General features: G+C 38.2%; 1 protein-coding gene across 1 annotated transcript in view; it reads right to left on the reverse strand.

The window, feature by feature from the left end:
* The window catches only part of ERCC6 (ERCC excision repair 6, chromatin remodeling factor), an 83,011-nt gene that overhangs the window by 56,821 nt on the left and 3,183 nt on the right, over positions 1–23,007 (reverse strand). Inside the window, exons 3-6 of the mRNA XM_081268501.1 lie at positions 20,580–21,015; positions 18,651–18,771; positions 16,385–16,496; positions 10,128–10,830 (exon numbers count right to left, since the gene is read on the reverse strand). Coding sequence (XP_081124627.1) covers positions 10,128–10,830; positions 16,385–16,496; positions 18,651–18,771; positions 20,580–21,015 — 1,372 coding nt within the window. The remainder of the gene's footprint in view (positions 1–10,127; positions 10,831–16,384; positions 16,497–18,650; positions 18,772–20,579; positions 21,016–23,007) is intronic.

Below are 23,007 nucleotides of genomic sequence, written 5' to 3' on the forward strand. Positions count from 1 at the left end.
AAGAAAAAGAGAGATGGATAGAAAGAAAAAGGAAAAGAGGGAAAACTCTTGGGCTGCGATTGTGGCTCAGCAGTAGAACGCTCGCCTAGCATGGGCGGGACCCGGGCTCGATCCTCAGCACCACATAAAAATAAAGGCATTGTGTTGTGTCCATCTACATCTAAAAAATAAATATTTAAAAAAGAGGGAAAACTCATTTTTTAAAATAATTAAAAATAAAATAAGTGAAATGAAAATTGTTTAACATATTTTCAAACCTGAGCTCCACTTTTTGGGTCCACTAGTGGGTCCACTTTGTAACATTTGTAAATTTTAATTAATTGCACGTTAATGTGAATTAAAAGTAACCAATGTCAAAACACCTACTGTAACTTTGGGCAGGCAGGATTTAAGTTCAGCCCCTAAGCTACCCAACCCCACACTGGCCAGTCAAGGTGAACAGAACATTGTGGTCATGCCATCCTATGCATCTAGAATTACAAGAAGTCTGGAAATTGAGTCCCAGGAGAAGAAACAAGAAAACTCCCAAGGGAAGGCTCTGGCACATCTGCCATAGAACATAACTGTGAGGACCCACAGTGCCATCTTTACTTATGCTGCCCTCAAAAGTAAAGAGACAGTTAAGTTTCAGTGTCCCCTGGAAAGAAGTCTAGTGCCCCCTAGTGTGTTCAAAGGAGAAATAAGACAACTATTGATACTGTATTTGTAAAAGTAAGCCTTAATCACATTAACAAAAATGTGTGAAAGGTACAAAAAGCATAACACCAATAAAATTAACTGTGCAACAGCTAATAATTTGGTTATACACACTAGATAGTACCAATTGTAAACTGTCTTTTACTTGGAAAAGAGATCTCCTTTTCATATACCTCAATGTTTATGAGCACTTCTTTGTGGCTCTCACAGACTCTCTTTTTAAGCATCTTACTGGCTTGTGGAATCTTTGTCCTGTTTCAGCTAGTGGCATGTGAAAATACGAATAGTTAAGAGTTAGTGAGCGGGGCTGGGGATGTGGCTCAAGTACAAACAAAGATGTTGTGTCCACCAAGAACTGAAAAATAAATATCAAAAAAAATTCTCTCTCTCTCTCTCTCTCTCCCACCTCTCTCTTAAAAAAAAAAAAGAGTTAGTGAGCATTATCTTTGTAGTTCTACCACCCTTGGTATTATCACCGTTGCCATTTTATGATCCCACAGCCCGTGAGTTCCAACCCATACGAATATACTGTCACCTCAAGTAAAGTTGGCTAGTTCTGGACAAATTTTGTTCTGAGATTGTACATGTGTATATATTTGTAAATTCAGAGTCAAAAAACAAATATAGGTGATAATGGCTGACAGTGATTTCACCATGTGATAAGCACTGATTTAAGTATTTCATATTTATTAATTCATTTAGTCCTTACAATCCAATGGGGCAGATACTCTATTATTACTATTGTTATTCTTTTTTATTTTACAGCTAAAGAAAGGCAGACTAGGAAACATGAAGGTAACTGCCAAAGATTACCAATAAGACAGTGATGAAGCCTCCAGCCCAGATAATCAGACTCTAGAATCTGTCCTCTCTATGACATAATATAGTCTCAAAAAACTCCACAGAAGCTGGTGTGGTGGTGAACACCTATAATTGGAGCTATTCAGGAAGCTGAAGCAGGTATATGGCAAATTCAAAGCTAGCGCCCTAAGCAATTTCATGAGCCCCTGTCTCAAAATACAAAAGAACTGGGGATATGGCTCAGTGATTAAGTGCCCCAGGTTCAATCCCCAGTACCAAAACAAAACAAAAATACAAAAGAACTGGGGATATGGCTCAGTGGTTATGTGCCCCAGGTTCAATCCCCAGTACCAAAACAAAACAAAACAAAACACTCCATAGAACTTCCCTTTTCTCACATAAAGAAAACAATTATACAAGGGCAAACCAAATTTTAAAACTCGATTCAAATTTTATCTTTAAAAAGTATGAGCACTAGGGGCAAAAAAACTGCCTTCATCTTTGTACAATAACATGATCCCTTTCTGCCTCAGCACTGAGCAAGTTTAAGTCAAAATTCACTCTTCACTGGACACCAGCAAACTTTTTCAAGTAAAAGCAATGGCAGCATAGCAGTTCTTTTGATCACAGACAATCTCGACTGAACCATCACATGAGACGCATTAATACCAGACAAATCGACATATACACTGCCTATACCAACCTATAAAAAAGGGACAAGGTACACCTATTGATGGGGATTGTCAAATATGAGCAGCCTTGGATCACTTATTAGTAAATGAACATGCCTCCTCCAAAACTTCAATAAAATTTAAGCACACACTGAGGTGCTTAAAATTCAAAATTGTCCTTACTGCTCTGCCTTTATATTGTTCTTGTGTTACAAAGGTCACTGAGCCTAGAGCAGTTTAAATCTATACTGATGGAAAAGAAAAAAACCACACACCACAGAGTTAAACTATTCTTAATATGGAGTGAAATTTCAACCTCAGAATCATTCTCCACTTATTGCAATCTCCATGAAAGAAATTCTACAACAGCAGCACAATGAGTACAATTTGATTTTTAAAAATATATTCAGGCATCAAGCTGGGTATTTAATATAGTTTGCATTTTTGTAATGCAATAGGTTTTCTATTCAGACAGCTAAGAATTCCTTACAGATTAGTCTAATTTGCTAAATTGAGATACTCAGTGTTTTACTTTTCTTATCTGCCTTTTTATGGTCTATCTGGGTGGACTTAATTGGCACATCCGAGCAGATGAAATACCCTCAGTTAGGAGTCCAGATCTCACAGAGTAAATTAAGACTGATGCAGACAATTATGCCCGGAGCTGAGAATGAAAGGTGTGCACAGAGCAGGAAGCAGAATTAGTCTTCATTTGTGTCTCAGCTTTGTCATTTAAAAGAAGTCAAAGTGCTCTCTAAGAAAACATCCTTAAGGGAGTAACTTTTTCTTTTCTCTTTAAAATACAGATTCCTAGAAGAAGAAAATAAAAAAGAACACTGGCTTATTTTTTAAAAAGAAACAAACTCCTGGAAATAGATAAAAACAATCTTTAAGTCACTGTATTTAGGCTTCTGGATCAAATCGAGATTAAACTTTCACTAAACTCAGATTTTTCAGAGATCAAGTAATTTGGGCTTTAAAACAAAACATACAAGCAAATCAATTTGGGTTTTGCTTAAGTGGGGCATAAAATTGCTGAATGCTTACTCAGTGCAATCAAGGATCCAACCAAAAGGCAGACAGGGAACACTCCCAGTAAAAATGGGCTCTTGGCAAAAGGAAGAGAAAGAGGCTCCATAGAGACAACAAAATGGAGATGGAGCAGAGGTTCTGCAAACATGGCCTTCAGCAAGGTCTCTGGACAGTTGAGAGCTGGTCCCACCAAGTTAGGAGAGAAACCAGTCCCTGCAGCAATGCTCATCTAAGTCCACTGCAGCAGACCAGATGCTGGATTACTTCCACCTTCACACTCCTTCCCAAGTATCCTCCACTAATCTTACCTTGGCTAAATGACATCACCCTCAGGGATCAGGTTCCTATCTCCTAGGGCCTGTGAGGACTAAACCGAATAGCCCACACATGATGTGAAACATCACCAAGTGGTAAACATCCAAACACTAACTCTGTGTTCTTATATGCTCTCCCCTACACACCCATACCTGATGTCACTCTTGCTCAGGCAAATCCTTAAGACATTTTTAAATATTTATTCTGGTTGGCTTTCAGATAGGTGGGCTCTTAAGGGAAGACAAAAAGACCCTTACTAGATGGAGAACCAAATCTTTGAGCATGACCAGTCCTGTCTGTTTAGTTAGAAGAAAAAAACCCATAGTGTTTGCTTATAACAGATCAACTAGGACAAAAACATAATTGATTTCAACATCACCAGATTCAAAGATTTATACATCATGCCCACAACTGATTTATAAGTAGACTGTTTAACCAAGAAATATTCTGAAGCCCAAATATCAAATGATTAACATGGAATTTCATTTTCACAAAAGCTTGCCTGGGGACCTGCACTTTCTTTCCCAGAAAATCCTATATGTAGCCAGACGGTTCAACCATGGTGTCTTAATGGTCTGCTCCTCTCTGAGAGGTGAGAAGCATCTGCACCCTGCCTTTGGGGTGTGTATACCTTTGCTATCCTTTAATAATCTATACTTGTGCCTCGTTTTTGATACATCTTAGAATTTTTTTCAGCCATATTGAGTCAAGAACCTACCAGGGTCTAGTTCAGGTCACAATGACCTTGGAGGTACCTCCTTGGACCCCTGTCTAGTGACTGCTCAATCCTCTCAGTCTCTAAAAATGATGACGACCTGCCCCTTCTCAGAACTGTGCATGTGTACAAGCAAACCCTACAAACCAGGATCCAACCTACCCTGGCCATAGAAGCAACACTGCTTAAGAATGAAGACAACGAGGAACATTATTTTCTGAGATGACTAAGCCTACTGGTCAGTTAGAAGACATTCTATAAGATTTACACAATGAATGGAGTCCCCATCAGCCCTTTTTAACTCAATATTCAATGAGTCAACAAAAAAAGAAAAACCTTTAGGATCAAAATTTACTGAAAACACTTTCTAGCAACAGGTATCATACAGATTCAGTTTACACCAGATCATGAGGCAAATCCCAACACGATCTACACCATACTTTTCAGGTCTTCTAGACTCCCTAGCCATCTCTTCATACCCTCCTCCAACCCAACTCCCAGATCCCAGCTTTCAGGTTTGGTTTCTAGGCCATGGAGATGGGAACAGCTGTGTGCTGGTTCTTGGCACCACCATGTGGTCACATCTGGATATTGCACCTTCCACCCAATCTCAAAATGGAAGGAAATACATTTACATGGCATTGATACTTCAAACCTCAGCTCTGTCTTTTATTAACAGTAAGACCATATGCAAAATGATTAACTTACAAGGACTATGATACGGTGTTTGTATAGCCCACTATAATTACAGCAACGTAAAGATATATATGTCTAGAATCAAAAGCTGGAATAATGTAGAAAATAAAAACAAAAAACACAGATACAGGTAGTTTTCTCATCTTAATAATTGTTTTTTGTTGTTGTTCATATTTTCTGTGGTACTGGGGATTGAACCAAGGGGTGCTCTACAGCTAAGGGTTTTTTCCTCTTCCCCCAGCCCTTTTTATTTTTAATTCTGAGATAGGGTATGACTAAGTTGCCCAGGCTGGCCTTGAACTTGCCATCCTCCTGCTCAGCCTCCCCAGTAGCTAGGATTATAGGCATGCACCACCACAGCCCAGCTTAATATTGTTATATTTTCACAATTTAAAAACACGAGACAGGGCTGGGGATGTGGCTCAAGTGGTAGCGCGCTCACCTAGCATGCGTGAGACACTGGGTTCGATTCTCAGCACCACATAAAAATAAAATAAAGATATTTTATCCACCTAAAAAACTAAAAAATAAATATTAAAAAATAAATTAAAACAGAAGACATCATTACAAGTGCAGAAAGGTGGGGAAAGAGTAGAAAGCCCTAAAACCATGAAAAGGTACCAACTCCAATCAGTTTCAGGCTGTGATCTCAGCAGCTTAGCTCAATGTACCAGATAATTTAAGGAGACTCAGGCACCTAGAGAACAGTCTGTTTCTGAACTCTTGTGTTTTACTGACTGGCGGTGGGGCTGGTTTGGAGATTTATCACAGAAGCAATACTATGGTGACTTTGGGATGAGAGGGAAAATAAAAGCATTACATCTCAAACCCCCAAAATCCTTACGATTCTTTCCAACCACTTCAAAGGTCCCCTAAATGGGAGCACATTTCTTTCTAAACCAAAGCCTATGATAATGAAGAATGCCACAGACCTCAAATCAGAATCAGTGAAGCTCAGTCAAAGCACAAGTGCGCACCCAGTTCCTCCACACCCAGACCTGCTGCCCCTGACTCAGCAGCTGAGACAAGCTCCTGCCTGTTGAAGATGTGCCCAGGTGATTCTTATGTGCAGAACAACCAGAACATCTGTTTTCTGAGATGACTAAGCCTACTGGTCAGTTAGAACATAACAACCCATAACAACCAGAACATCTGTTGCTTTTAGCTGAGCTTAGTGCAGCTAATTTAGCTGAATGAACTAACCCTGATTCCCCTTCCAGGCCTTTGTCTATGTAAATACAACTGTGCAGAGCACAATAGGGAAGATTTTAGAAAAACTGATATAAACCAAGTTGGCTAACAACTACAGCTTCAGAAAGGAAAACAGTATATAAAATCAATTTATATACATCCAGTAGTTCCCAACGCAGTGCACCAGAATGACATGGGCAAGCTGTTTCAAAGACCTGCCCAGTGGCCCCACACTAGACCTTCTGAGTCTGCACCTCCAGCATTGGGGCTCCCAGGGGCCACAAAATCGGTTTGTGGGCCAGGAAGCATGGTTTCTTGCTAAGGAAGTACCTGCAGTTAACTCAGCAACTTAAATAACAACTTGCAGGTGAAAACAGAAGAGTGAGCTTGGGGTTAAACTCAAGTGATAAGTGCTAGGTCTGGTTCAGTGAGGAGACAGAATAGTCTTTGGAAGTGGGCCTGGTCTGTGCCCATAGCAGTTCTGACTACTGCTGGGAAAAATGCCAGAATAATCAGTGGCATTTGTTTGACTATCTTAAAGGTAGCAAATAGCTGGTTATGAATGCTGCTGATTTCTTCACCCATTGACCCAGGATAGAGATCACTAAGGAACTGTGGCACTCTCCCAGTGAACCCAATCAGGGCCTCAACCTCCCACTGAACAGATGTCCATTCCCCTGAGATAGAAGACAGTAGGCCAAGTGAAGTACATGTGAATCCCTGTCCTGATGTGGACAGTTCAGAAGCTGGGCCTCTCTGCAGATCATGCCACCATTCTAATCTCTTAAGGTAATCCAAATGAGATCTCTAAGGATCTCAGAGCAAAGCAAGTCCTTTTCTTCTCAGTGATACACCTAAAGTTTTGGGAAAAATGCAAAGTTTTTAACCTGTATCATGAGATCTCTGTCAATATTCTGACAGGGTTCTGCAATGGAATGTACCTCCTTCACAAAGTCTCCCCCCATCTAAGACACCTCAGTCTAAATTCATTTATGCCCTTCACATCTCATTAGGTCCTATCTGTGTTAATGTCACTAACAGCCTAAAGATTCTTTGCCAGGAACCCTAAAAGTCAGTCCTATAATGAAGACGTGCATTCACATAGTATAAGCAGAGATGAAGCAATGGGAACTGACTTCACATCTTGACTGGGAAGTAAGTCAAAACTGAGGCAGCAAGGTCTGGGCACAGGTACCAGTGGAATTTAATGCCCTGCACCAAAGGGTTTGGTGTTGAGATTTCTAAAACAGTGGTGTGTTTTAAGTGCCATATCCTAACAGAAAATGATAGAACCTCAGAACACTGACGTGAATAGGAATCAACAAAATATTTACTTCTAAGCAATGACTCACCACCCCCCACCATTGAATGTTAGCAGAGAAACACACACCAGGGGAACACCCCTGAGGAGTCAACCTTCATATGCACTTGGATACACAGAAGGAAAGAAAAACATGTGGGAGGAAAAAATGCACAGGTAGTTGAAAAATGGTTAGAACTGCCAAGACTGAGCTGAGGTCCTAGGCCAGTTCAGAGGAAGCAGGATCATTACTCCTATTGCCTAGTTCCAGAAAAGATCATGCTATTCAAAAGGCCCAACAGGGAATGCCTGCTGAACATCAGGCAAAACAAAGATGCCTAGTCAAGACAAACTATTCATTATAGCTAATGAAAGGCCTATGGACTCTCAAGCTGAGAGGACAAAGGGATGAGATGTCTAGGAGGCACCCACTCTCACTTCCAAGAGTTTGAAAGTGTATTACAATTAGCAGGCTACAACCAATGTGAATCTGTGAAGTTCTGTACAAGGTTCTCAGCCTGAGTTCATATTCCTAAATCCTAACCACTAAGAAAAATTCGGTTTCCAAATTTTAAACTGTGTGACTTTTGGGGGGATTATCCATCATTAAATCATTGCTAAAATACATAATCCTTTTTCTTCTTCACTCAAAGAAATACCATTATTATTTCAATCTATCTACAAAGATTAGCAACAAGCAACAAAATATAGAGTGACTGGCAGTTCTCAAATGTTCTTAATATGCTTTTCAATCCTGAGCATTTTATTTTCTTTTAACTTCCCCCAATATAAAGAGCACCAAAGGAGATGTAATACAAACCTTTCAATGTGGATATCTGCAGCTTAACAGCCTTAATAACTAGCTATAAAATTTTAAGAGCTATCGTATTTTGGTGGCAATTACAGTTATTGATATTTCTGAAATTCATTTGAGATTTTACTGTAACTTTAGCAAAAAAAATTTGGCTTATGATATGGCTCTGGAAATAATAAATTGTTTTACAATCTTAACATTATTAAGAAAAACTTACTGCCATGAAATTAAACTGCACCCACATTTAAAATTCAATCAAAATAAATTGCTCTTGATCAAAATACTGATATACTTAAAATATATTTAATATTGACCCAGTTTAATGAGAATATATATTGCTCCACTTATAATCAATATGTTGAGATTAACACTTTTATTAATTTTCTACAGTAATTAAGAAGACTGACATTGCTCACTGTTCAAGAGTATTGAGCAATATTCCTCAAACAATGTTACAGATATCAAGTATGCACACTAAAGTTGCAGTGAGAAATGACAAAAATCATTCCTCAGTTATGAGTACTATGTGAGGTACTATTGGAACCTGAATAACAGCTCTCAAAAACTGGATTTAAGTCACAGGGCTTCATATTACTAAAATCACCGTGCTGCATCCACTCTGAAAAGCAGTGTCCATTTGGGTCACAAGAATTTTTTGTTATTGTTATTGTTTTAGCAATACCAAAGATTAAACACAGGGGCACTCTACTGCCGAGCTACATCCCCAGCCATTTTTATTTTTTGACAGGGTATCACTAAGTTTCTGTTCCCTTGAACTTGCGATCTTCCTACCTCAGCCTCTCAAGGAGCTGGAGTTATAGACATGTACCTCCAGTCCCTGCTATTAGTGGTTCCAAACATAAGAAAAATAGTAGGTTAGCATCATTTAAAGGGATTTAAGAAAGTGGTCTATAATTCTGTAGATGACTATTTTCTCAAGACAAGGAAGGAGGAATTTAAGAAAGCTTAAGACTTCTAAAATTACTATTCTGCTTAAAAATGAATAATAAAAATAAATAAAAAGGCTATTTATTGTATGAGAAATACAATAAACCAGATCTTCCCACGTTGAGAATTAAGGAAAAACTCTTGAGAAGCAGGAAAAAGCCTCCCAATATTAAATAATCAAGAAGTACTGCCATTCATTTTTCCCTCTGACTTCCTCAGAGATCTAGAGCACTCGGTGAGATATTGCAGAGAGGCCTGTGGTGTACAGATTGCCAGGCTCGAAAAAAACCATGTGGTGATGGCAATTTTGACTTCATGTTACACCTGTTCACTTCCTTTTCATCTCACCTGTATCATATACCAATAAAGTCACAGAGGCAAAAGACAAAGTCAGTCTCTGGCATAAAAAAATCAGTGAAAAGGAAGGTACATTGTACACACAAAGTACATTTCTGACACAACAGAGGTTTATAATTCTGTAGATGACTATTTTCTCAAGACAAGGAAGGAGGGATTTAAGAAAGTAAGCTTAAAAGACTTCTAAAATTACTATTCTGCTTCAAAATAAATAATTAAAAAAAAACAGTATACACAACACAATCTTTTCCTTTTGTTACACTTACTACAGTGTGACCACTCTGAGTAGAAGCCACACAACTCTCACATCAGTATTCTCTATGCACTTTCCCTAGACTTTCTCTTAAGCTCTTCACCTTAGACTTGCCCCCAAGTGTGGCTCAAGACCTGGAATTACAAGGATTTGGGGTCTGAGGTCCACTGAGACCTTGGCTCCTATTTCTTGCACGTTAGAGCTGCAGGAAGCCCAACCTTTTGTACATGGGAGTCTAGAAAAGTAAGCTGGACCTAGAATGTTTACGTTTCATTAATAAAGCTGCTGCCTAACATCAAGAAAGCAGTACAATGTACTCACAATCCCTGCAGACCCACCTTAATCGCTGTTTATAATAATCTTCATCGCCATCATCTTGGCATCTCACTACTTTTCGACTTCCGTTGGCTTCAGCTTCTTCCCCAGAACTTGGGAAAAAATCGTCATCAACCTCCTGCACTGAGGCTTTCTTCTGGCGTTTCCTGCCCTTGAGCACAGGCCTCAGTTCATAGTCAGTGGCATCTCCACACAGGCCAGCCTCTGCCTCCTCTTCCTGCTCTGTGAGACAGGACCAAGACTCCCCACTCTCAGAATCTCCCTCTGACTTTGGCCTGGCCTCTGACTCAAGGGGCTTCTTCCCTCTTGGCAACCCCACCTTCCCCTGGAACTGCAGTGCCCTCTTCTGGAGCTTCCTGATATGCTTTTTCAAGCACTTGTCTGTTTTTGAGAGAACTTTGCTTCTCTGATTTGTTTTGTTTTCATGTGATCCTGGGCCAGCCTTAGACATGACCAAGGCTGGGGCTTTTCTGGCTGCTCTTTTATTAGCAGCTTGCTTCTTCCTTTCAAAAGACAGTTTTGCTTGATCTGCCAAATACTTTTCGAAGCCTGATGCCTCATTGAGCATTATTTTTCTAGGCTTTTTCTCTTGTTTCTGAGGGACCTGGGTACCAAATGGTGTCATCTGACCCGTGCGAATGAGCTCTTCCCAGGCAGTCTCCTGGGCAGGCATGAGCATACTGCCAAGACAGGATGGCCCCGGCTCTGAAAGAGCAACAATAATGTGACTAGCATAAAACTTCCCAAGAGTACATTGGAAATATTCACTTGTTCAAGTAGGCACCTACCAATAATTCATATAAAAACATGAATGTAATAAAGTATAAATATTATAGCACTTAATATAGTCCTGTTCAAAAAGATGACTTCTCAGTAACTTTTCTTCAAAATATCATACCATATAAATGTGGTATATATACAACATGGAATACTATTCAGCCATTAAAAAAAAAAATGAAGTTCTCTCATTTGGGACAGCATGAATGGAAATGAAGATCATCGTGCTAAGTGAAATAGGCTACTCACAGAAAAATAAGTACTATATGACTGCATTCATATTCAGAATCTAAAAATGCTGAGCTCATAAAAGTGGAGATCAGAATGATGGCAATGGCTGGGGAGAGCAGGGGGAAGGAAGAATGGTCTTACTCAAGGTACTGAGTTATAGTTAGGAAGTTCTGGTGTGCACAGCAGGTAACTCTTCATAACAATAGCATGCTGTATATTTCAAAAAGCAAGAAAAGGTAGCTTGAACGTTTTCACCATAGAAAAATGATAACTGTTTGAAGACACAGATATGTTCAACCTGAATTATACCTTATACAATATACACATTTATTGAAATATCACATAGCACCCTAAAAACATGTATAAATTTTTTTCAGTTAAAAAAAATACACTTGAATTTAAAGTTTTAAATATCACATTATAAATATACTTTGTATAACCAAAGACAGGCCTAGAACTATAAAAATTATCAACAGAAGAGTAGCCCACAAGAAAAAAATAATATCCAAGTTTCCATATTTTTGCTAGTATCAACATTCAGATGGACCTAAATTCAAGACAGTAAAATTAAAACAGACATCTCAGGCATCACCATGTATCTAAACAGGAAAAATTCAAAGTGTTATCTCTGTACTGCTCACCAAGTATTTACCAGTCAACTGTAGCTATTTAAAAATTAAATTAAGTTAACTGAGTCCTACAGTTATATGTGAATAATGGTTACATTCCTAACAATACAGAGAAATTTCCCCTCAACATGGAGAATCTTCCCCTGTAAGTATAAAGTCATGTAGAAATCCCTCCCTCACTAGTTGAAATTAATCTCCAACAAAAAAATTACTTTACCACATAATCTGAAAACCAAAAAACTTATGATTTAACAGGAAGGAATCCATATTCTAAAATCTATAATTCTTATACAAGCCAGTTTTTCCTTAAATTTGCTCTCCTGAAATAAAATATACAAGAATGTACACAAATTATAACCTCAATGAATATTCAGAAAAAATATTTATGCACCAGCATTCAGATTAAATAACAGAAATTTCTAGCATCCCCCTAGGTGTAGCTGGTGCCACCTCCAGCCGACCCAGGGATAATGACAGGCCTGACTCTATGGATGAGTGATGCATGGCTGTGTACCTCATATCAATGGAAAGTTTGTGCTCCTCTATGTGCCTGCCTTTAGTCAGAATTGCACTTGTGAAAGCCACACTAACTTGTTGAATGAAGCTGCCATTTGTTAGCTCTTACTATTGCTGGTATTCTATAATTTTTCCATTCCACTGTTAATGTACTTGGGTGGTTTCTAGAATTGGGCTGCTAAGTATAATGTTGCTATGAATATTCTCATACACATCCTTTAACAATAAACATATATAATTGAGTATATTCAGATTTAGTAGACACTGCCAAACAGATTTGCAAAGTTTGAAAGTTCCAACTGGTCTATATTCTTGCCATTCCTTTTTGGCTATTTTAATAGGTATGTAGTGATACCACATTGTGGCTATAACTTGGAATTTTCCTGATGACTAATGAAACAAGGCACCTTTCATAGATTTACTGATCCTTTGGACAGCCTCTTTTGTGTAGAAAATGTTTTAGTCTTCTACCCATTTTTCTCTTAATCCATCTACATTTCACAAAATAAAGATTTCTAGTTCTTTATATATTCTAGATTCAAGTCCTATGATTCATTCATATTCTACAAATATCTTATCCCACTCTGTAGCTTACATTTGCACTCTCTAAATTCTATCTTTTGACAAACAGAAGTTCTTAGGCTTTTTTAAAATATTTTTTTAGTTGTAGATGGACACAATACCATCTATTTATGTTATGTGGTGCTGAGGATCAAACCCAGTACCTCACGCATTCAAGGAAAGTGCTCAACCATTGAGTTACAACCCCAGCCCAGTTCTTAGTTTTTATACTGTCCATTTAATAAATCTTTTCCCTTACAAAGAGCATTTCTGTGTCCTATTTAAGTCTTTGCTTACACCACAATCATGAAAATGTTTGCTCTATAGGATGTTCTAAATGCTTTGTCTTACCATCAACATTCAGATATATCATCTGCTCAGAATTTATCTTTGTGCACAGTGAAACAGGTCAAGATTTCTTTTATTTTTATGTGGATTAACCCAGCACCACTGATTAAAAAGTCCATTCTTCAACAGCATTGCCTGCCAGCTTTGCCATAAATCAAGTGATACTATGTGCATGGGCCTATTTATTGGGCCCTCTTTTCTATACCAGGGGTCTGTCTGTATATCCTTGTGTCATTACTATACTGTCTTAATTACATCAGCTATATGACAGTTCTTGATATTTGTTCTTCAGGATTGCTTTGGCTATTCTTGGCCCAACACACCTTTATACAAATTTTAGAACTGGATTGTTAATGACTTCTAACCTCAACTTTAGATTTCCTCCCTCATGCCCTTTGCTTTAAAACAAAACAAAAACCTGAGATGTATATTGGGACTGCGCTGGAACTATAGCTGGTTAGGATAAATGACATCTCTACAACATTGTATTTTCAATTCACAACCACAGTGTATCTCCATTTACTTGTCTTTGATTTTTCGGTGACCTTTTTTAGTTTTGTATGTAGGAAACACTGCAGAAAACCTCATTATTTTCTTTTTGTTTTTTAATTTGCTCTTTTTAGTTATACATGACAGTAGAACGTATTTTGACACATTATACACACATGGAGTACAACTTCTCATTTTTATGGTTGTACATAATGTGGAATTACAATGGTAATGTATTCATATATGAACATAGAAAAGTAATGTTCAATTCATTTTACTATCTTTCCTATTCCCATTCTCCCTCACTTCCCTTCATTCCCCTTTGTCTAATCCAATATACTTTTATTTTTCCCTACCCCACCCACTTATTGTGAGTTAACATCTGCATATCAGAGAGAACATTTGGCCTTTGAGAAAAAACACATTTTTTTTTTTGCTAAATTTCTTTCTAAGTATTTGATTTTCAATGTAACTGGCATCTTTATTAAATTTTATATTTTGTTTTTCTTGGCATATAAAAATGACAAGTTTTTATATGTTGATCCTATATTCAATGATATCGCTAAGCACATCCCCTGCCCCCAATTTCTGAATTTTCTACATAAACAATCAAAAATTCTATGATTAATGATGGTTTTATTTCTTCTTTGTCATCCTTACACTTTGTATTTCCTTTCTTTAGTTCCTATATTGTCCAGAGAAATAAATAGGAAAGGTGTGGGTATACACTCTTGTCACCCTCCAGTTCACAGTGGCAAAGTCAAAGTTTCCTTTTGTTTATAATCTGTTCTCATCCACTTCTAAGAAATTATTATCAGGTAATTCTCACAATCACCTTATGAAATGGATTACTATGTGGAGAGCTGGGGAAAGGAAGCCTCAGGGAAGTATGAGGGAGGGCTGCTACACCTACACATACTGTGCAGGTTCAGAGAGACTTAGGTAAAGAACACAGCCAAGTTCCACCTGGCAATGGAGAGCTAAAACTGTGCTCTCAGGCCCTCTGCTCTACTGCCTCAGCAGACAGAGTGGAGGAGATAGGATGGTAAGAAAGATCAGAGTTCCAGGTGATGGCTGGTGTCCAGATGGAGGGCTATCATAGGAATCAGGAACTCAAAAACTGACGGCAACATATCTGTAAGATAGTAAGTGGCTGCAAAGCCATGTGAGTAGATGATATTTGGGGAGAGGAAATCGAATGAGAAAGGGGCTCAACAAAAAAATCCTGAGGAATCAGCATTTGTGATAATACCAGAAAAGCTGACCAAAACAACGCAACAGACTTAGGCACAGGGCAGAAAGGAAAACCAGGAAAAAGATAAGGATCCCAGATGGCACAGAAGTATCAAACGCTGTCAAAAGACTGAGGGAGGCAAGGTCTAAGGAGGTATCGTTTAACCCAGGGCAAAGTTTTACCAAAGTAGCAATAGGAAGTAAAAGCAGATTTTAGACAGCTAGACAAGCACAAATATCCTTAACCAATGAGAAGTATGGTACCACAGGTGCAGAAAGCACTGGTCCTAAGATAATGAATATTGTGAGACTGAACTTTAAAAAGCACATCTCAGAACAATACTCTTGTCTTAGTGAATATTAGAGCTAGTAGGAAATATTTGCTTGAAGCGCTTATACTAAGAAAGCTTAATTTAAATTTCAGGCAGTAAAATGAGCAGCGACTAACAATTTCTACACACACACACACACACACACACACACACACACACCTGCAAAGATATTTAGTTCCAGAGCTTATGCATTTTCCAAAAAGGTTTTCCAAAAGACAATAATCCAAAGCAGTAATTTAATGAAATCATGGCTATGATAAAACCTGAATGTCTTTTCTTATACAACAGAATAGATGCTTGGAAAGCCTGCCAAATATGATCCTTAAAGAAATGTGAGAGCAATTCTACAGATGCTGATTGATGATGCTGGGCTTTCAAAATGTAATTCAATCAAGATATTAGTGTCATTATCAAATTAATTATATAACCATGTTTAGAATTTCCAATTTATTAAATGTAACACTAAACGTCCATCAGCAGCCTCTAGAGAATTGAGTTAAAAATTTACTTTCAAGCTGGGCACAGTGATGTAGGCCTGTAGTCCCCATGACTTGGGAGGCTGAGGCAGGAGAATCCCAAGTTCAAAGCCAGCTTCAGAGGTTTAGCAAGACCCTCAGCAACTTAGTAAGACCCTGGCCAAAAAATTTAAAAAAGGCCTGGAGATGTAGCTCAGTGGTAAGGCACCCCTGCCTTTAAAAAAAAAAAAAAAGTGTGTGTGTGTGTGTGTGTGTGTGTACATATACACCCACATATATACACATTTTTTTTTCTTTAAATTCTCTAAAAACCTGATCTGACTGAAAAGGTTTGGTTTTGCAAGTGTAGAGAGTAAAATATTCCTAGATCCAGTCTAACACTAAGACAAAGAAAGGCATTTTTCTCAAAGCCCAGGCATATATAAAGAGGCATTAATTCAAGAACACAAAGAAGGGGCTGGGGATGTGGCTCAACCGGTAGCGCGCTCGCCTGGCATGCGTGAGGCCCGGGTTCGATTCTCAGCACCACATACAAACAAAGATGTTGTGTCCGCCAATAACTAAAAAATAAAATATTAAAATTCTCTTTCTCTCTCTCCCTCTCTCTTTAAAAAAAAAAAAACAAAAAAAAACAAAAACACAAAGAAACTGTTCCCAGTGTCCTCACCTTCATCCTCTTCCTCCAGGCTGGCATGATCCAGTTCCACTCTTACCTCCAATCCTCCAAGGATGGCCTGCAAACGTTTCTGTTTTGCAGTGATCTTCTTTAGCTGTTGTTCCTTGAAAGATAAATACCAAATACAGAACAGGATAATGCGGTGGTTTATTGTTAAATAAAATAGCACTATGAAATTTAAAAACTTTAATGAAGAGTAAAATAAACTTTACATTACTATTACTATACACAGCCTTATTTGAACAACTCTCACTTTCTTGCAGCAAGTTAATCTTGAAGCAATCCTGTTGTTTAGACATGCCTGCCCCACAGGTGTTCCTCACTGTGTGGCATAGAGCTTTCCCCATTCTTGGGCACTTAAACTGGACACTTAAATCGCATGTACCAACTGAGGAAGAGTGGAATTGCCCTCCCTGCCTACCCACTTCCCCATACTGGAATACATCATTAAACTTTGCATACTGGATACATCATTAAACTTTTCTGTGCTTCTGACCTGAGCAGCCAATGGAGGGCAAAAGGACATAGGGATGAGAAATAAAAAACAGTGTTCAATATTTAAAAAAATCACTCTTCTTAGATAACCTACCGTATTTATGACATCTTTTATAGTGTTCTATCCAATCATAAAACTCTAAGGCAAATACATTTTGCCATGCTTCTTTACCCTGACTGCCCTAGATTCCTCTGTCTTATCTTTCTTGATATCATCAAAATTCATACTGTGGCCTTCCTATAGCTTCCCAATTAACTGGGCCTAGAGTACTTGGATCATTTTTACAAGAAAAAGAATGTTTCAATTTCACCAGTGGTAGAGCACTTGTCTAGCATGCATGAGAACCTCATTCAATCCCTAGCACCACTGGAAAAAAAAGAACGCTTCAACTCTAAATAAGAGTATGGAGCAAGTAGGAAACCTGAACATAAACACTACACTACAATGACTTACAATTTTTTCTTAGTCTTTCTCTCAACAAAATCCCACTTAAAACACTTTCTTTCTGAATAGTTTATCTCTAAACATCAAGATGCTGATAAAGAAAGACAGGAAAATTGGGCTGGGGATGTGGCTCAAGCGGTAGCTCGCCTGGCATGCATGCGGCTCGGGTTCGATCCTCAGCACCACATACAAACAAAGATGTTGTGTCCACCGAAAACTCAAAAATAAATATTAAAAAAAAAAAGAAAAAAGAAAGACAGGAAAATATAATTAAGTTAGACAAGGTTCTGAAGTGGCCTAAAGTTTGTTCTCCATCCTTGAAATCCTAGTCTCCCAGAAGCCCAAGAAGTTCAAAGGTCTCTGCACATCAATTCACATGTTCCCACAAGAGGCCAGATGCCTCCTTTCTGATTTGGGGGGATCCTCTCTGTATAAAACAAATACTAGCTCTGACTTGTGGGCTGCAATTCCAAAAGTGAGAGAGACAGGTGGTAAAGATAATCAATTGATGGGTGGAAATTAAAAGGAGGACCACATGAAATGAGACTATATGCCCCCACAAGTAGAACTTAAAAATACAAGGACCCCCACCTGCTGCAAATGATCAACTGTAAGCACAAGACTATAAGTCAAGGCAGAATTGAAATGAACAAAACTAGTCATTCCTATTTACTGCAATTACTTTCATAAAGGTATACATAATTCCTACCAAAAAACAAAAAGTTCCAAACCTCATAAAAACAACATCCTACATAATAGATCTTCCCAACTCTTTAAGTTCTCTGACCTTATGCATCTGGGTAGTGAATGGAATACTTAAGGTAAGGATGAAGGACCAGCCTCTCAGAATAAGCAGCAGAAGCACTGTGCAGGGGTGAAGACAATCAGTGTTACCAAGAACTAAACAGAAAAACAAAGCCCACAGGAAACAAGGAGATTTAAGTGAGAGACCAATACACCAGACTAGAGCAAAAGGAAATGGTCACACTAGAAAGACTATGTAAGTGAACAGAGTGGGAAAGCATGCAGAGTCAAATAGGAACTACTCTCAACTATGTACTCACGGATGCATACAGGCATGTATAGTATATATATATATGTGTGTCTATGTGTATGGGTTTTTAAAAATATTGTATAACTAAGGATGTATAAGGGAAACAATTTAAACATATAAAAGTGACTCAAAATTTCTCTACAAGGAAAAACATTTGCTTTACATCTTATAAATACTTCCCAGAATATGTTTTAAATTATTAAGTGGGCTCACATGGTGACTTTTTCAAAAGTGTTAATACTTTATGCATTATTTGGAATCACCTTATTATACTTCTGTCGTTTTACAGAATCTAGTTTCCTGTTGATGTCTCTGTTGGTGGCAGCTTGAGGGCTAAGCTGTTCAATAATTTTATTGATTTGCCTTAGAGATGTTGTACATGACCTGAAAAATAAGATAAATTATCTATTTTCCACTATGGTAACATTTATATCATATAATAATAAGACAAATGCTAGAAACATGTCTCTTCTACTTCTTATGAACTAAAAAGAAACTAAAACAGAATGCACATTCTTATTGGTCACAAATAGACTAGAAGTTTAAGATAACTACTAGTGGTTTTCTTTTGTTTTTCTGATTTAAATCAGCTCAATTCCATTTTTAAACTGATTCATTCCTTCTACAACCATTTTTTAACTGTCTACTTTATTCAAGACGCTGTTAGGACAACATGTAATACATTGCCCTTTTTTATGAAGAAATGCATACACAGGTTTTTAAAGCCCATTATGGAAGCCTCCCAAAGTCTGGAAATCCTTGAAAGGATTTCCTAAACATTTTCTTATATAAACTGTAAATCTGTGACAATATTTTTCTTTCATTATGTGAAAGAAAAAAAAAACCAAAATTATTCCTAAAACAGGAATAATAGAATTATAGCTTCCAATTTTCAAAACACAAATTCAATCTTCTGGACACTTGTACAATTTGCTGTTTGTATCCTTTGTGGATTTCAGGATAAACAATACAAGTTATTGGCCATCTAAAGTACCACATCTCCAGCCATAGTGTCCTCTGCCTTGAGAATCCACAGCATTTTCCTATCTCTAACCTCCAGAGGAAGTGGACACATTTTCAAGATCAAATGTAAAAGGTATGTCATTATAAGGAACTGAGGTCCTCAACACTCAAGGTCACTAACAACTATGCAAGAGCACCCACTATTCAAAAGGCCCCCCCAAAAAGGTAATTTAAATTAAAACAAAAAAGAAGCCAAGAGAACACACCAGAAACACTGTAATAATTAACACACTGATTTCTTAAAGTATCAAGTAATAACCTTCCAATTACATAAATTGAAATTTCCAAGTAATAATTTCTAAAAAAGGGCACAAATTACAAATTTTCTGTTAGCAAATGATACGTGCTAAAAGTACCAACAGCACCACTACTATAGACTCCCCAACCAGAAAGCCACAGATTCCACACACTCCCTCCCCAGCTACCTCAATACTGCCTCGCACTGCCTGAGCACTAGCCAGTCTAGTGCTCAGTTTCTCTTTCTTGCTTGCCTGACCTGTCCCAAACTCAGCCCTATGACAATGATGAGTAAGCTTAACTCTCCCCAACTTCCCCACTCCTGTCCTCACCCCACAGCCTGGCCCAGTCCACCAATACACTATGCTCAACAGAGCCCATGTCAGTGAAAATGAGGTCTCCATGTTTCATCTTTCCTTACAGAAAGTCAAAAGTAGGACAGAAGAAAGGAAAGGAAAGGCAGTTATTATTTCTAGAAATGCAAATCTGAAAAAAACTGCCAAGGGACTGAACACTCAATCTGAGGACAGCAAGCTGAAAAGAAACTACAGGGTTGTGATAAAGGGGCAGTATATTTCTGGTATTTCAAATAGGAAACTGCCCAAATTCAGGCATAGTTCTCCTAAGACTACACAGCACATGGCAATGAGTCCTAAATAGCACCTCTTCGGGATACTATGCACAAGATAGGCCTTTGTGGGCTGGGCTGAGCTGAGCCCCAAACCACTGTGTGCAACACGGCTGTGTGCATCACTGCTCCTAAGGGAAGGGACAAGGACCAAAGTCAAAGTGGAGAGTTGCCCTTACTGATGCTATCTCCCAAAAAACAGGTTCTATACATCTCTTACATTTCTGGAATATTATAAGTATTACCTAGATTTCTCTGCCATGTTTAAAAATAAACTCTCAAAAAAGACATGGGCCACACTCACATGAGGTCATCCAGGACTGAACGATACTCCTTCTCAGCATCAACGAGCTGTGCTACGCGGTTAGCCTCAAGGATTGCACTATCCACCTGCTGAAGCACACCCTGCTCCAACACAGCCTGGTCATAAACATCCACGCCCAGGCCTTGCAGTTCCAGGGCCTGTGCACTGGGCTCCACAGCTGGGATCTGATGCCTGTCAATGTGCAGCAGGGCTGGACCTCTCCTTGCAGCTGCTGATGTACAGCCCTCAGTAGAAGTAGAGGGCCCAAAGTCGGAGGAAGGAGAAGGGAGGTGCTCCTTCTTCTCTGCATCCCCATCATTTTTTTGCTCAGTTGATGATTCTTCATTAGTACTAATATGTTGTCTCTGTAAACAGTCTTGCTCCTGAGTTTGACTTGAGTGAGAGATTTCTTCATTTGGCATCTTGTACAGACTATCTAAAAGGATAGAAATATTTTGATCATAGAGATTTGATCATTATATAGTTTCTTCAACATTGTATAATTAATACACTGATTTCTTAAAGTATCAAGTAATAACCTTCCAATTACATAAATTGAAATTTCCAAGTAATAATTTCTAAAAAGGACACAAATTATAAATCTTCTGATAATAAATAAGAAAAATTAAACAAAAGAAAAAAAATGCAGTAGCATCAACAAGGACATCTGGGCAGCCAGCTGAGAATGCCAGCAACACAATCCTGAGTGACACTATGAACATTCCCAACAGCTGAAGTAGTCTGGCTGCTGTCTTTCCTGTTAGCATTTTCACTGTGCTAAGATACAAATGATTTACATTAGAGTAGCACAATCAACTATAATTTATGAGTCTGTGACATAAGGAGAGAATTTCTGTATGAATCTGACACTAAAAATTTTGAGGCTAAACATCTATCTAGAACTTTGAACAAATGAGAATCTCAGTGAAATTAACAAAAATATTATCAAAAATATCTCCATTTCATTATACAATATAATATCTCACTCATCAGTTTGGTAGGCATGGTAATATTCAATATAGACAAGAAGCAGGACCCACCTTCACCCACTCATGGTGGGAACATAAATTAATACATCCCTTTTGGGGGACAAATTAGCAATATCTACCAAAATTTTATTGCACATGACCTTTGCCCAGCCAACTCTAGCTCAAGGTATTAATTCCAGAGAAATATAGAACACCCAAATGCCTTAGTTATTCTTTCTCATGATGTGGCTGACTAGGAGCTGTAGCTACTGCTGCTGCCTAGCATCATGAAAAGGATCATACTGCATATCGTTAGCCCAGGAAATGAGCAAAATTCAAATTGAATGCAAGTTACTTTCACACCATTATAAAGTTAAAAAAATGTTAAGTTCTAAGTCAGAGACATTTCTACTTATACAAGGATGCTTACTAAGCATGTTTTAATAGTTTAAGGTAACCTTTATATATTTTCTGTGGTGTTGATATAAAACTATGAACACATTTATGGTTCTTGACACATGTAGGCATGCGTGACACATGTGGGCATGCGTGACACATGTGGGCATCTGTGTGTATGGAATGCACACAAAGATCTGAAAAGATGCATACCAAACATACAGTAGTTGGAGGAGGAAGTGAAGGGAACAGAAAAAAATAAAGGAAGTATCTACATTTTATTCATATACTTAGGAACTGCCTGAAAGAGAATATATTCACTCAATTACTTGTGTAACATATAAATATATTAAAAAGTAACACAATAATCAAGAGACAGACTTGATTTTAACCATGAATAAATTAAGGTTTTCTGAAACTTTATTTCTATGAAATGATCACAAATTCCTCCCACCCACCCACTCATTCCTCATTAAATAAAACAATCCCAGAGACCAAGCACTAAGATACAAAGTTGCCATGAATTTAGAATAATCTGCCCCAAAGTGGCTCACTTTGTGCTGGAGATTCAGCATGTGGGGTAACAACACAATAAGGCAGGTCAACTACTGGCCACATGAACTGACAAGAGGGAAAAATGCTTTGTGTTTGGGGCTCAAGAAACATCATGGATGAGCTAAGACCTGAACCCCTGGCCCATGGTTTAATACCTAGAGGAGGTGTGTTCAATATCTGCTGAAAAGAAGTAAGGTTCAGATAAATCTAAAGTACAAAGTTTGGTTTGGGTAACTGAGTTACCAGTAAATCCAGTCACACAAAAAAAATAAGACTGTCAGAAAGGAAGCAGAAGGGAAAAGTGGGGGGGGGGGAGTGCCAGATGTCATCATTTTAGAGGGTAAAAAGAGGCTAACACTGAAAAGATTAAAGTTGCAGGGTACAATGGTGCACATTTATAATCCCAGCAACTTGGGAGGCTGAGGCAGGAGGATCACAAGTTCAAAGCGAGCCTCAGCAATTTATCAAGACTCTGCCTCAAAAATAAAAAGTGAAAAGGGATGGAAATG

This window comes from Spermophilus citellus (genome assembly GCF_964194105.1).
Source record: "Spermophilus citellus genome assembly, chromosome: 15".
NCBI classification, from domain to species: domain Eukaryota; kingdom Metazoa; phylum Chordata; class Mammalia; order Rodentia; family Sciuridae; genus Spermophilus; species Spermophilus citellus.